The sequence below is a fragment of the Macaca fascicularis genome, chromosome 9 (genome assembly GCF_037993035.2).
Source record: "Macaca fascicularis isolate 582-1 chromosome 9, T2T-MFA8v1.1".
Lineage (NCBI taxonomy): Eukaryota > Metazoa > Chordata > Mammalia > Primates > Cercopithecidae > Macaca > Macaca fascicularis.
In genome coordinates this window covers 115,729,059-115,744,579 of record NC_088383.1, presented here as the reverse complement: position 1 = coordinate 115,744,579, position 15,521 = coordinate 115,729,059, and the positions used below count along the sequence as shown (strand labels likewise).

The 15,521-nt window shown below is 38.8% G+C and overlaps 1 protein-coding gene across 9 annotated transcripts in view; it reads left to right on the top strand.

Annotated features, from left to right (window-relative positions):
- The window catches only part of SORCS1 (sortilin related VPS10 domain containing receptor 1), a 591,779-nt gene that overhangs the window by 495,987 nt on the left and 80,271 nt on the right, over nt 1-15,521 (top strand). For 6 of the 9 annotated variants that reach the window (XM_005566385.4, XM_005566384.4, XM_065521387.1 and 3 more), the window contains one exon: nt 1,017-1,130. In XM_005566385.4, the coding sequence (XP_005566442.3) occupies nt 1,017-1,130 (114 nt within the window). Of the gene's footprint in view, nt 1-1,016; nt 1,131-1,267; nt 1,406-1,515; nt 3,120-15,521 lie in introns of those variants that run through there. The other 3 variants (XM_074002674.1, XM_074002672.1, XM_074002671.1) reach the window with 2 other exon arrangements.

The window sequence follows — 15,521 nt, the reverse complement described above, 5'->3', positions numbered from 1 at the left end:
GTAACTCCCCAAAGTGAACACTGGTTGTCCTATAGGCAGCAATTCTGAAGTCTTCCTACCCGTGCTGCGTTGAACCAGCACCAAATCCTGCTGGTATGTGCAAAATTCTAAGTACCAGCTGCCTGGTGACAGGCCACTGAGCTGAGCCTATTTCTCCCTTCCTGACCCTTGTGTGCCAGCATCTCACCTCCATTACACAGATGGGCCAGTTCATACTAATGCTTGCCGATTGCTGCCTGCGATTTGTCTGTGCATGTGGAGGTGCAATTTGTTGTCATTCTCTGTGCCCAGGTTCATTTGCCAGAAGCCAAGAATATCAGGCAACTCAGAGGCCTCTGGAAGCATGAATGAGAGGAGGCTGAGAGGGAAGTCTTTGACTATTTCCAAAGTAGAGAGAGGATTTAAAGCAGTTAGTTCCAACTGGCAGTGCTAACTGCCTAGTATGAAACATTTCCTTAGGGGAAATGCTCGAGATACTCCTGAAGGACATTTCCTTTTTGGCTGTAACTTTGAAGCATATGGAGTGTACACAGAGAGACCTGGCTCAGCTCTACTTGGTAGATCCAGATGTCTTGGAAGAGCATCCCAAAGACATCACCAGTAATGAGGACTGTGCCACATGTGACCATGTTAAACTCTGCAATGAATTTCTCACCAAGGGTTGAGCCCCACCACTGCCTGTTTTCTCATTACAGCTTTCTCTGGGTCCAGCCATCTGTATTGTGTATCCTTCTAATGAGAACACAATCTACTCGCTCAGCTTAAGAGTATTTAAATGGAATGACCAGTTATATAGGATATTTTCCTGAATAATTGATAGATAGTCTATGAAAAAAGTTCTATTTTTGAGAAGTCATTGATTCAGGGAATGCTTGTGTGTGTGTGTGTGTGTTTTGTCTTGTTTTTGTTTGTTTTGACTAATTGATTAGTGTAGCACTTGGCTGTGGACTGACATGGAATTGTTTTCAGTAATTTTGCCACCTACTGAAAGGTTTTTCTCGGCTCTTTCCTAACAGCGACTATGGTTATGAGCGACACAGCAATGGCCAGTGCCTGCCGGCATTTTGGTTCAATCCATCCTCTCTGTCAAAGGATTGCAGCTTGGGACAGAGTTACCTCAATAGTACTGGGTAAGTATCTGGAGTAGTGACCTTGAGAGGCCAACCTTTGCTGCCTTTCAGCATGTGTTATACTGACAGAATTACTTCTGATCAAAGACCAGGCATATTGCCTTACAGCACGATGTAATTGCTTTTGTTCATTTTAGCAATGAAGCACAACTTTGCACTAATAGTGCAAGTTTCATGTGAGAATAAGATCCCAATTGCAAATTTAAAAAAGAGAAATGTTTATTGGATGAAGATCACAATGACAATATTGAAATAAAAATGTCTTCATTTTCTCGACACTTTGTTTTCAAGTTATTTAATCCTGTGAAGTTACCCTTTACCCTTATTATATCCATGATGAGGAAGGCCAAATAGATATTTCATATTTGCGTTTCCTGTTTTATAGATGTGGAACCTGGAATCACAAAAGGAACTCACTGACTTTTCAAAAGTATAGTAGTGCTAATACGAATGTATCTTGCTTTCTCTTTATGTTCAGTCTTGACACATTTAAACATGCATTCTGACCTTTGTAAATCCGGAATCACATTCTAAAATTTGGTGTTTAATATTCTGTGTCATGGGGTTTATGCAGTATTATTTAAGAAATACTATAAAAAGGAAAAAAAATTCGTAAATTTGTCTCAAATGTAGTTGGTATCTATAAACTTTAAAATAGTGTATGGAACCTATTTAAATTCTGATTCAAATAAATGATCTGTAAAAAGACACATTTGAGCCTCGAGGAAAATTGAACATACACTAATTCGGGTAATGTATTAGTTAGGGCTTTCCAGAGAAACAAAACCAGTAGGATGTATATTTATTTAGAAAGATATTTTTTGACCAGGCGTGGTGGCTCACGCCTGTAGTCCCAGCACTGCACTTTGGGAGGCTGACGAGGGCAGATCACTTGAGGTCAGGAATTTGAGACCAGCCTGGCCAAGATGGTGAAACCCCATCTCTACTAAAAATACAAAAAAAAAAAAAAAAAATTAGCCACACATGGTGGTGTGCGCCTGTAGTCCCAGACACTCAGGAGGCTGAGGCAGGAGAATCACTTGCACCCAAGAGGCAGAGGTTGCAGTGAGCCGGAATTGCACCACTGCACTCCAGCCTGGGCGACCGAGTAAGACTCCGTTTCAAAAAAAAAAAAAAAAAAGAGAGAGATTTATTGTAAGGAATTGGCTCATTTGATTATGGAGGTAGGTGGGTCCCAAGATCTGCAGGGTAAGTCAGCAAGCTGGAGACCCAGGAGAGCTGACAGTGTAGTTCTAGTTCAAGTCTGAAGGCCTGAAATCAAAGAGCCAATGTTGTAGTTCTAGTCCAAAGGCCAGCAGACCGAGACCCAGAAGAGCCTTTCAGTTCAAGACCGAAGGCAGGAAAAGAAGCCAGTGTTCCAATTTGAATGCCATCAGGGGGAAGGAATTCTCTCTTACTTTGGGAACTGTCAGCCGGTTGAATTTAAGCCTTCAGCTGATTGGATGAGGCCCACCCTCACTAGAGAAGTCAATCTGCTTTACTCAGTCTACTGACTTAAATGTTAATCTCATTTAAAAACACACAGAAGTGTAACATTTGACCAAATATCTGGGCATACTATGGCCCAGTCAAGTTGACATATTAAGTTAACCATCATAAGTGATATTAAAGAATTATATATTTAGGCATGATAAAGACATTTTGGCTAGACTAAGAAAACAGCCTTGGTTTTAGAGATACATATTTGTGTGAGTTTTGTTTTAAAGTGTTAAAAAACAGGTAAGCACTGATAATTTTTTGGAGATGGGTAATGAGCATATGGGAATTGATTACAATATTTTCTTCATACATATTTGAAAATTCTGATAATAAAAAGTTAGAAAAGAAGCCGGTGTGGTAGCACGTGCCTGTAGTCCCTGCTACTCAGGAGGCTGAAGTGGAAAGATTGTTTGAGTCCGGGAGTTCAAGAAAACCCTGGATAACATAGGGAAACCCCCATCTCTACAAAAGAAAAAAGAAAAAGAAAAAGAAGAGAGAGAGAGAGAGAGAAAGGGAAGGAGGAAGGAGAAAGGAGAAATAAGGAGGTAGGAGCCTTACCAATCCGCCATTTCTACTTGATAAAGCCCCTTCTCCTTTCTCAAGCCAGCCACAGTACAGAGAATCCACTTGAGGAGGTGAGACTTCCATTTATGTACTCTGTATTTGAAATGTTAAATATGTTTTTTTTTTAAGATTATCAAAATAATAGATACTATTCTTTTCAAGGAGGGAAAGGCATAGAAAAGGACTGCAATGATTCCTATTTCTGATGTTAGGGATTCCTAGAACCTTTGAATAAAGGAATAAGCTATGATTTTTTTGAATGATAACACAACATCCAAGGAAATACAAGTAACATTTTTATAGCAATGGGTCAGTGAGGTCTTAGCATGGTACCATGGGGGAAAAAATGAAAAGGTTGATAAAATAACTAAACTTAATGGGGAAGGAATGCAAAAGACAGGAGTTTTATTACTTGCAGGTACTAGCATGTTTAGACACTGTAAAGGGCATTGGAAGCCCCTCAGGCTAATTTAAGAATTGTTTTTTTTGTTTTGTTTTTATAACCAGCTCAATCAGTCAAGGAAGTTACATTAGTTTGTCTTTGGTATTGATGATAGGAGGCTGAAACACAGAGGGATCAAATTGTTCTAGATGCTACTCAATCATAGACCAAGGCTGAATGACACCTGTGACCCCTCACTCTTCAGTTCATTGAGATTTTTTTTTTTTTTTTTGAGACAGAGTCTCGCTCTGTCGCCCAGGCTGGAGTGCAGTGGCGCGATCTCAGCTCGCTACAACCTCTGCCTTCTGGGTTCACGCCATTCTCCTGCCCCAGCCTCCAGAGTAGTTGGGACTACAGGTGCCCGCCACCATGCCCGGCTAATTTCTTGTATTTTTAGTAGAGACGGGGTTTCACCATGTTAGCCAGGTGATCTCCTAACCTCGTGATCCACCCACCTTGGCCTCCCAAAGTGCTGGGATTATAAGCATGAGCCACTGCACCTGGCCCATTGAGATCTTATAAATCCTGACTAACATCAAATAAAACATCAGTGATGATTAAGTAATTTTATATTCAAAAGGAATACCATCTATGCCACATAAAATTAAAAATATAATGTCAATTAAATGTGACTTAGCAATAAGCATCCATATATAAATGTTGGTCAATGCAGTTGTTATGTTTAGTAGTCACAAAATTACAACTCTACCTTCTAGGACTCCACCTTCGTTCTCAGGGGCTTGTTCATTTCAGTGGGTATTACACGATAGCATCTGACCCCAAATGATTTTTGTTAAGTTGCCACATCCACCAGTTTTGCCTGTTCCAGTTAAACATTTTGCAGAAAAGCATCAGCATTGGTGAGCAAGCTGGTTTGTAAAGAGAACATATGATAAATACCTGCCATCAGCGGGTATGGTAAATGTTCTGCTCTCATAAGTAAGATGCTCATAGGTGGAGGAGTGAATATGCAAATAGGGCCTTACACACTAAAGTCAAGGGAATGGTTGTCAATAATAACCCCACTGATCAGCATGTTGTCTCAACTACACATTTTGCATTAGGAACACGAAGACCCTTAGCTGGGACAGAGGCCTGAAATCATCTACAAAGAAGGCCTCACACCACTGAATTCCTATTTGCATTGTCTGTAGCCAACTCAAGAGTTGGTAAGAGGTAAAATATCGGTGAACTTGGAAAAAAACTTTGTCTCCCTTAATGTTACTCCAGCCCCTCACCACAGATGTCATTTGGCTATGTGTTGATTCAGTGGTATTTTATAAGCAGATTCAGTATATAATGTTGTAGCCACTAATAATGCTGCCACTATACATTTAGATTTTTACTTACAAATATTTAGTCACAAAATAAATGTGTATGTTTTATATGTTTAAAAGCCAATTTACATCATTACCCAATCCTGGCCCCCTTTCCCCTCACAATTGTGATCTGTTTGATATGCATGCTTCTAAAACTTTTCTTTGCATTTGCTAGCAAATACTGGTCCCAAGAGAAAATACACAAATTAATTTGGGAGGTTGTTTTTATATGTGATTTCCTACTAGACACATTGTTCTTCTGTTTTCCTTTTTCATTCAAAAATATGACTTAAACATCTTTCTAAGTCAGAATATATAAGGATACTTTCTCATTTATTTAATTCCATAGTATTAAGTATTATTATAGTATTATCAGTCATCCTTCTTCCATGGACATTTGGGTTATTTTGCTTTTTCTGCCACTATAAATAATGCTGCAGTTAATATTCTCATCCTATAATACTTGTTATACAGATAATACAAAGAGAATTAAGTCTCTTTTGGCAATTGGAGGTGTTTCTGTTAGCTCATAATGCAAATTCCACTCAGCCAACTGGTTCTGTCTCAGACCTGAGTATCAGGCATTGCCACGTTTCTCCCTTGTAAGGGTTAAAACACTAGCTTCCTGCTCACGGACTGCCTGTGAGTCCCACATATTAGAGATTCATTTGTATTAAGTGCCATCCTCCTTTAAAATTCAGATGCTAGTGGATTCTGTAAAGGAAAACTGAGGGGAAGAAGAAGTAGGATTTAGCTAAATTAATAAGGTGAGGAAGGTCATTTCTTGCAAAGAGAACAAGAGATGATCCTGGGGAAGGGCCACAGTGGTAGTTTTCTCCAGGACAAGCCCAGATGCCAATGCCTGCATGCTTAAAGAGTTAAACAGCCACTGGGAACCCTGTGTCCAGTGCCATTTTAAGCCATCCATGGTCACCTCATGCTCAGTCAATGCAGAATCTGTATTAGCCTCAGGGCTGGGATGAAGCACAAAGGAATCCCAAGTGTAGGGTTGGCCAGAGAGTGAGTGCCTTCATAAATGTTGCTCCCTGGGCACCTCACTTGTCTCACCCTTTTCTTACAGCATAGCTCATGGCACAGACATGCAGTGGGAAAGTGAATTGAGTGGGGTGAATGACAAAACCTCCCAGCATCACCTTTCTGAGAGTTTACTTGGAAGCGTGCAGGAAAACTTTCCTTTCATTAAAAAAAGTTCTTAAATACCTCACTTTATAAATGTCTATGGTTACTTTCACTGTCAGCTTATTACCCTGTGTATATAGCAGTGTTCTCAGGTTTACCCACTTCTCCATGACGGGGAAATCCTGGCATCGGTTATTATTGTATTTAGCAGCTTCACTACATAGAAGTGAATGGTTGCACAATTTTTGTTTTAGAGGTTGGCTAGGACTTAGAAAGGATGGATGGAATAAGAAGTGAACTCAGTGCAGAATGTCCCTCCAGGTGGCTGTAACCACCAGTCCTGCTCCTTGGTTCAGTGGCATCAGGGTTTCTCATACCCACACAGTGGAACAGTAGAGCTTGCTGTGTTCTCCACAGTTGACTCCCTGCCTCTCTTCAACCTCTGCCCTCACAGCTTCTACGTGTCATTTTACATGAAGGTGGAAAGTAAGGAGGCTGGCACTGGGGCCTCAGCCTGTTATGGATTGAGAGTGAAATACAAGTGGGGATGTTTTGTTTAGTGAAAAAGGGAGTAATTGGAATGAAACAATTAAGGATGTTCAATCTAACCTCTGCCATTTACTGTTATGTTTTGCAAGTGACTTTGTTTCCTTGACCCTTAGTTCCTTAACCTATAACATTTTCTTATTTGCCTTCAGAATTTGATTAAATGTGACGCTGTATGTAAAGCATGTAGCACAATGCCTAGCACATAGTCATCACCTTATAAAATGTGTACCATCACCAATAACTATTGTCTGAAGACTCCTCTAGAGTAAAGAAAGAAGGGAAAAAACTTATTTGTATTATGAATCCACAGTCCAGACATGTATTTGATGTTTAATTGTCACTGCAGTACTAATATCTGGGACCTATTTAATGTGAGTCTCTGTTTTCTCATTTGTAAAACAAAAATAAGAACCTACATAGGCTCATAAAGTTACATAATTGGAAAGTGATGAAAGCAGTGTATACCAAAACATGTCTGTCCCTTTATTCCAGTCGGGTCAGATAATGTGTTTAGCTGATTACTGAACGAATTTCTTTTGCTCAAATAAAATGAAATCAGTATTCATTTTTATTTTATTTCATGTTAGTGCTGAAATAACCCAAAATTTATTCCTCTTTGTTTCTCTTTCAGTTTCTATAAATATCTCAGTATGCACATCCACAAGCACAAGCTCATTTAGTGATACTTATATATGGTTAAATCTTGTTTATACTGTTTTGGAACCAGGGAGCATACTGCAAAATTTAAGTTGCCAAATTAACTAGCATGTTGCTTGTTTCATGCCAGTGGTAAAAGATTCTGTAAATATAAAATAAAGTGGGCATTGGATTGGTTTATTCTAAGAAATCGAGATAATCTTCTCAAGGGAAAGATTTCTTCTTGCTATTAAGCTGAGATATTTCTAGATGTGCTTTAAAAAGTATGTATAGAAATTTCTATCTGTAGAGTTTCTTTATAGGGTCCATTAATTCTTCATGGAAGAAGATACAAAGACAGTTCTTACTGCTCTTCAGGGTTAGTTTCTCCATATGCAATGGGGACTTCTTTTTCTTTTTTTTTTTTTTTTTTGAGATAGAGGCTCACTCTGTTGGCCAGGCTGGAGTGCAATGGTGTGATCTCAGCTACTGCAACCTCCGCCTCCCGTGTTCAAGAGATTCCAATGGGTATATTTATACAATAAATACATTTTTAAAAGTTAAAGTTCTGTATCTATTTATAAATATATAGTGGGTCCAAGAAAAAATACACACATAAATTCTAGCAAAATAGTTACCTTTATACTATCAACATACATTTGGAATGTTTTAAAATATGCTTTATATAAATAACTTTTGGTGTTTTATTTCACAGTAGAGTGACTATAGTTAATAATATTATGTTGTATATTTCAAAATAGCCAGAAGAGAGAAGTTTGAATATTCTCACCACAAAGGATAAATGTTTGAGGTGATGGATATGTTGGATTTAATCATTACACAATGTATATATGTATCAAAATATCACACTGTACCTTATAAATATGTATAATTAATGTGTCAATTAAAAATAAAAACTTGGAAACTTCCTCTCTACATAAGCCATAAAACACTTAAATTCTGCTAACCTGCCATTTCCTGGATTTGCTATTTCCAGTGTCTTTGGGGGCTTTGGTCTTTTCCAGATGATTCTGTTTTGGTTGCCTTGTGGGGGTTTTGATGTTTGGTCTGATCTCCTCTCAAGGATATTTTTCAGTGTGCATCAAGGAGAATAATTGGCCCTAAAACTGGTGCATGTATTTAAAGTCCACACAAAAGGCAATCACTTGCATTATTTACAGACTCATCGCTGCAGGGGCCTCTGTAGCTGTTTTCTAGCCAGGAACCATACAGCCTCACTGCACACACTCAGTAATTGTTGGTTGCTACAGAGTTGACTCTTCAGAGTACCTTTCTTAAATGAGGTTTTCCATCTTTTCATGGATGACATTGGGATTGGGAAATGAAGGAAAAGGTGAATATCACTGTACATGGAGACTTGCTTTCTCACATGGCGATTCTTGCCCGCATCAATGGCCTTGGCATTAACAATTCTTACTCAGGTGCTATGGTACAGTGGCAAGAGAACACCAAACTTAGTCCAGAGTCCCAGACGTGCTACTCGTCCCCTGTGTGAGGTGCAACTCTCTAAACTGTGTTTCCTTTTCCTTATGTGAAAAACAAAAGGATAGTATTGGGTGATCTTAGAGACCCCTTCAAGCTTTAACATTTACATGACCAATTGAAAGGATTCAGTATTAGAATTCCTTGGACTGTAGGTGCTCAAAAGATAGAAGACAAATTCATATAACTTAGTTGTACAACTGGTGGGCTCAGACAGTGGATTCTGTGAGGCATTCTCAATCAGTATGATTATCGATATTAAGTGATTTAGTGAAGCGTGTGTGGCCATATGTCCCATTTCACCATTTCATCAAGCTCATCTTCAAAATGAAGTGACATACCCATTACTATTCAAATTAAATGACGTGTGTTTCCATCCTGCTTAATACAAGGGAAGCTTTCTTCTTTCTACCTGGTCTTCTGTCTTATGCCTGTCCCTTAATCCCAAGGTCTGTTTACTCCGTTGAGGGGAATAGTCCAAAGACCTGTTGCCTTGAGGAGAGAAACTTGGAAAGCCTGCTTAGCCAGCCATGGAACTCTATTCCTGATTGCTGATGCCATGGCTGCTACATAAGATTATTGTTGATATGTGGACACATTGCCACCCCTGAGCATACCTTGTCACATGGGATCGCAGTTAAAGAATAAATGGCCATTTTGGGGATGCCTGTATCTATTGATGAAGAGTCACAATGATTAATATACAGCCATCAATGAGATCTGTCAGTCTGGAAGTCTGGTATAAGTAATCCTTATTCACTGGAGATCAGGAAATCTAGGCTGCCACCACTACTACTTTTTCAGAAACAGTTTCTCTGGATGCAGGGGTAGAAGAATTTCTCTCTACCCTAATTGTTAAGTCATGCCATCGCAGCCCTGTGTCTTCATGTCAGAGATCTATAGTTACACAGCTCTGTTAATTTACACACATGAACATACACAAATAGCTGTTTTGTCATTGCACACCCACATTACTAAGGTGGTAGATTTGGAAGATTTTAAGTCTTAGCCATATACTCTACCCAGATCTAGCCCCCTTCTCCATCCCCAAGGCTTCCTTCATTTCCTGCTTCATTAAGTCTAGTGTCATTGTAACAAGGCAGTATTTTCCCTTGAAAGCAAATGCATATAGCACAAGCCAAGAAATTAAACTATTTATGTTTTTTTTTTTTTGTGAGTGCAAATGAGGAACACCGTTGCTCAATGACAGTAACACCCCCTGGGGTACAAGAAGACCTAGAGTTCCAGTTTCACCTTGGTTGCATGTGATAACTACTGTGACAAAAGGGAAGAGGAGGTTTCACAAAAAGCATGATTTTGAAGCTGATTTTTTTTTAAAGGATGAGTAGAAGTTTGTCAGTAGGAAGAAGCATCCTGGGCAGAATGGAACAGCACAGGCAAAAGAAGGCATTTAGTATACAGAATGACTTGGCTAAGAGAGCATGTCAGGCCATGGAATGAGCTGATGCAAGAAAAATGCATTGAGGTCAGGTCATGGATCTTTACTTTAAACCTGAATGTTACTCTTTAGAATAAGCCTATGGGAAATTTTGAATGATTTTAAGAAAGGAATTGACATAATTGGATTTGATCTTAAGACGACCTTGGCAATAAGTACATCAGTTTTATTTTGGGGGAACTTGAACTATCATAGCGAGTTAATATTTGATACTTAAATACTTTTTTCTAACTTCTGTTATTTTAATATTTATTAAGTTCTAAATGTGCCAAAATCTATGCCAAGCCCTTTTCAATGCATTGTCTCATTTAATCTTCCCAAGAACTTTAGGAAAAGATTCCATAATTATCCCTAATTTGTAGGCAAAGAATCAAAGATTTGAGAGAGGATGGGTAAATTGCCTAAATTCATGGAGTAAGAGAATGAATTTAAACTCAGACAATTTGGTTCCACAGCACTAGTTTTAACCTTCAGGTCAGTAGTGTTTTATTTTCTTGAAAAAAAATACACACACACACACATATATAGTGTTATATATTTTTGGGATATATATATTTATTATATATATATTATTTCAATAGCTTTTGGAGTACAGGTGGTTTTTGGTTACATGGATGGATTGTGTAGTGATGAAGTCTGAGATTTTAGTGCATCTGTCATCTGAGTAGCATACATTGTACCCAATATGTAGTTTTTTCTCTCACCCTCCTTCTTCCCTCACCCATTCTGAGTCTCCAAAGTTTATTATACCACTCTCTATGTCTTTGTGTACCCATAGCTTAGCTCCCACTTATACGTAAGAACATGTGGTATTAGATTTTCCATTCCTGAGTTACTTCATATAGAATAATGGCCTCCAGCTCCATCCAAGTTGCTTCAAAGGACATTATTTCATTCTTTTTTATGACTGAGTAGTATCCCATTGTGTTTATACACCACATTTCCTTTATCCACTCATCAGCTGATAGGCACTTAAGTTGGTTCCATATCTTTGCAATTGTGAATTGTGCTGCGATAAACATACATGTACACATGTCTTTTTGATATAATAACTTCTTTTCCTTTTGGTAGATACCCAGTAGTGGGATTACTGGATTGAATGGTAAATTTAATTTTAGTTCTTTAAGAAATTTCCATTCTGTTTTCCATAGACATGGTACTAATTTGTACTAATTTACATTCCTACCAGCCATATATAAGCGCTCCCTTTACACCACATCCACACCGACATCTATTGGTTTTTGCCTTCTTAAATTTGTAGTCTTTAACATTGGCTGCAAACTAGCATCACCAGGGGAACTTAAAAACAAAAACCAACTGATGCCCATAATTCTCAAATCAACATTTCTGGTTGCAGAGCCTGGGTATCCATCTATTTTAAAGGTACCTCCAGCTAATTCCAAAGGGTAGAGAGGGTTGAGATCTACTAAGCTAGAATATACTGTCACCTTAATATACATTGAATACTCAAAAACATCTGTATTTTGCCATCACCACCTCAAAATGTCAGGGAAAAAACCTACTAAATAGAAAAGTCACAGGCTACAAAGACTTTTAATGCTTTCTTCCAGTTTTACTTTCACAAAAATATTGCCTCCTTTTTTCTTTCGAGACAGAGTCTCGCTGTGGAGTGCAGTGGTACGATCTCAGCTCACTGCAAGCTCCACCTCCCAGGTTCACGCCATTCTCCCACCTCAGCCTCCGGAGTTGCTGGGACTACAGGCACCCGCCACCACGCCCAGCTAATTTTGTTTTGCATTTTTAGTAGAGATTGGGTTTCCCCATGTTAGCCAGGATGTTCTCAATCTCCTGACCTCGTGATCTGCCTGCCTCAGCCTCCCAAAGTGCTGGGATTACAGGCATGAGCCACCACGCCCGGCCTATTGCCTTCATCTTTTTTAAGACTTCCAGGTAGCAAAGAAGCAAAATCAAAGAGGGTAGGGGCAAAAAGGAAAATGTGACAGAGGCATATCAAGATAGGGAGGAAGAGAATAGCTGAAACTGGGGTTGTTGGAGTAATAAAATCCTATCTACTGATGAACCATCGGTAATATCAAAGGCACATTTGCAGAATGTTTCCTTTTCAGTAATTGTACAAAGACTCCCTTGCCATTACAAAGCACTTTTCTTCTTGGCAGATTGAAGAATGCTTTACCAACTAAATGCATCCCAGTAATATTCAGAGCGCAGGTCCAACATAATCATAAGTTGCCTTGTTATTACGGAGGTAGCAGACCCATTTAATAACATATTAAATGCATTATTCATTTATATAACTCAGACCCAGGGACAGCTGCTGGGATGAAAATAGAACCATTCTGTAATGCAGAAAGCAGGTGTGTGCTTACTTGAGTAAATGAACTCTGTATTACGGCACAATTTTCTTCTAAATTTCAGGGACAGGTCTGGTAGGGCTAATGTGATGCCATTTTCATACAGGAAATAAAATGGTTTCAGAATGGTTTTTAATGAGCATTTAAAAAAATTACCAACAGCCTTCTCTGTGGCATAGTCCCAGGGGGATGGATTCGTGCTTTGGATTTGAGCAGAACTCCTGTTATTGCAGGATTCAGGAAAGCCTAAGGTAACGATTGATGAGAACAGTGACAAACAAAAGCATGTTCTCTAGCTGATGATACTAGTGGTGATGGTGAACCCATGTTTCTATAGCTGCACACCAAGAGAGGGTCACAGGTGTGCTTGGATGCTGAGTGATTAAAAATCATAACCTGACTTCAGTTTGTACAGTGCCTCACCTCTGAAACCTGTAGGCAGTCTCTGATGCATGGTGAAACTCACTGAGATACCAAACTTAACCTGGGTGGCATCACTGGTCACTTTCTTGCTACTATTGCTGGTACCAGGATGCTATCATACACCAGTGTATGCATTTTGTGTTTTATTTCCTTCTCTCTCTCACCTGCCCTTATTTTCTCTTTTAATATACATATACTCATAAGCAACTACAAAGGAGTTTTTAAAAAATATATCAGATGAGGCCAGGTGTGATGGCTCATGTCTTTAATCCCAGCACTTTGGGAGGCTGAGGCGAGCGGATCACTTGGAGCCAGGAGTTTGAGTCCAGCCTGGTTAATATGGTGAAACCCCATCTCTACTAAAAATACAAAAATTAGCCATTTGTGGTGGCACATGCCTGTAATCCCAGCTACTTGGGTGGCTGAGCCAGAGAATAGCTGGAACCCAGGAGGTGGAAGCAGCAGTGAGCCACGATAAAGCTGCAGTGAGCCAAGTAAAGCCTGGGCAACAGAGCGAGACTGTATAAAAAAAAATCAGATGGAATGATGTTCAAATTGCTTAGATGTAACAATGACCAACCAGCATGGGCAGTGATCTTATGTCTGGAGCAGAGTTTCGGTGAACGCCTCATGGGCTAGGTGTTAACCCATAAGTTGCTGAATTGTGAGAAGCAAGGACTCTAAGGACAGGGATCAGCATAGCTGGGTTGGTGAGTGAGATGCTTGGAGGGTTTGGGGATGTGGTAATAACCAATTAATATGCAGATATTTCCACATTTAAACTGGTACAGTTACTGGTATGGCCCTCCTGATTACCAGCTTTGAATGTTTGGAACACAAGGAGGCCCTCAACGAGCTTGAAGTTCACACAGCCACACCAGGAAGAAAATCATACAAGGTATAAAGAATTCCTATCAAGTAAATCATAAGGATTCTTTTAAGGGTTTAGAGGAGGGATAATCTCACTCCATTTAAAGCAGCAGTGCAGTAGTAAAGAGGGGATGTGTGCTACAAATTGTCTAGGGTCCTGGCTATTTGATCTTGAGAAAACTGGTTGGCACCTATGAATCTCAATTCCTCCATCTGTTTATTGGGAATAGTTACAGTATCTTATTATGGATACTTTCAAAGATAAATGAGTTAATTTATGTAAAGAACTTAGCACAATAACTAGGACATAGTAAGCACTCTAAATATGAAATTCCTGCCATTTTACTCTTATATTCAGAGAAATTGTCTTAAAGAAGACAAGAAGTAAGCTGTACCTTAAAGGTGGGCGCGTTTTAGGCAGATGATAGGACATGCAGGAGGACATTGAAGCAGAAAAGGAGAAAAAACACGTACTCTCAAGAAAATTAAAAGGAGAATGGACATGGGCTTATGAGGGAGAAAGAGTCCAGGAAAGTAGAATAAAATTAGCTAGTGGAGGGCTTCATGCCCAGGATTACAGAATTTACAGCTTATCCTAAGGTCATATGAAGTCCATGAAGGTTTTGAACAGAGAAGAGAAATAGTAATAATATTAAACATAAATAATTGGTCATATTTTATGAGCATTTGCAGAGTATTAGCGTACTTTTAAGTACTCTGTGTACATTATTAACCCATTTAATTCTTACATTTAACATATGAAATGAGTTAAGCATTAATAATTGACATTGTAGTGATCCGTAGTGTTCAAAGTACTTTTCCAGACAGTATCTCGTTTGACTTTCTCGCAGAGGAAATGGCGTTCACTGGACTTAAACACATTGGAAAACTATGCCAGTTTTGCAAATAAAGGTTTTCTGGAATCCAGCTGCACACATTCTTTCATGTGTTGTCTGTGTTCGCCTTCATACAGTAAGTGCAGAGTTAAGTAGTTGTGACAAAGTCTACACAACCTGCAAAACTGAAACATTGACTATCTGGCTCTTTCTGTAAAAAGTTTGCTGACCTCTGGTCTAGAAGAGTGGAAAGTAAGCTTTGATTGCTTCTCATTTGGGCTCTACCACTAACTCTAGGCACTTAAACTTGGGAAATCAAATATATACATACATAAAGGGGTTGCTATGGACCCAACAGTATAAAACGATAATGGCTAGATAACACTGAACCTCAAAAATCTTAAAGGTTTGTCATCCTAAAATTGCAAATTTTAATTTACTATGAATCTGATAAATTATATAGTTAATTTTATAGAATAAATTTTTTCCCATTATAGCTAAAACAAGAAATAAGCAAAAGAGCATCAATCTGCAAAAACTGAAGTCTCTTTAATGTGAAGTTTGATCGTTTAACCAGTATAACCTCTCATGAAATATTGAGTAGAAATATCAAATTTAGCCATTGTTGTCTGTGCTATGCCATAACTGTAGCAGTCTGTATGCGATCTATGAATGTCGAATCACATATCCATATAATCTATTCTTTCTCTGAATTGTAAATTGCTTTGCAGTATTTATTACTCATTCTAGTTCTTAATTATATAGCCTTTGAATTATCTCCTAGATTAGCCATCTATGTCTCTCCAACTAGCTTATA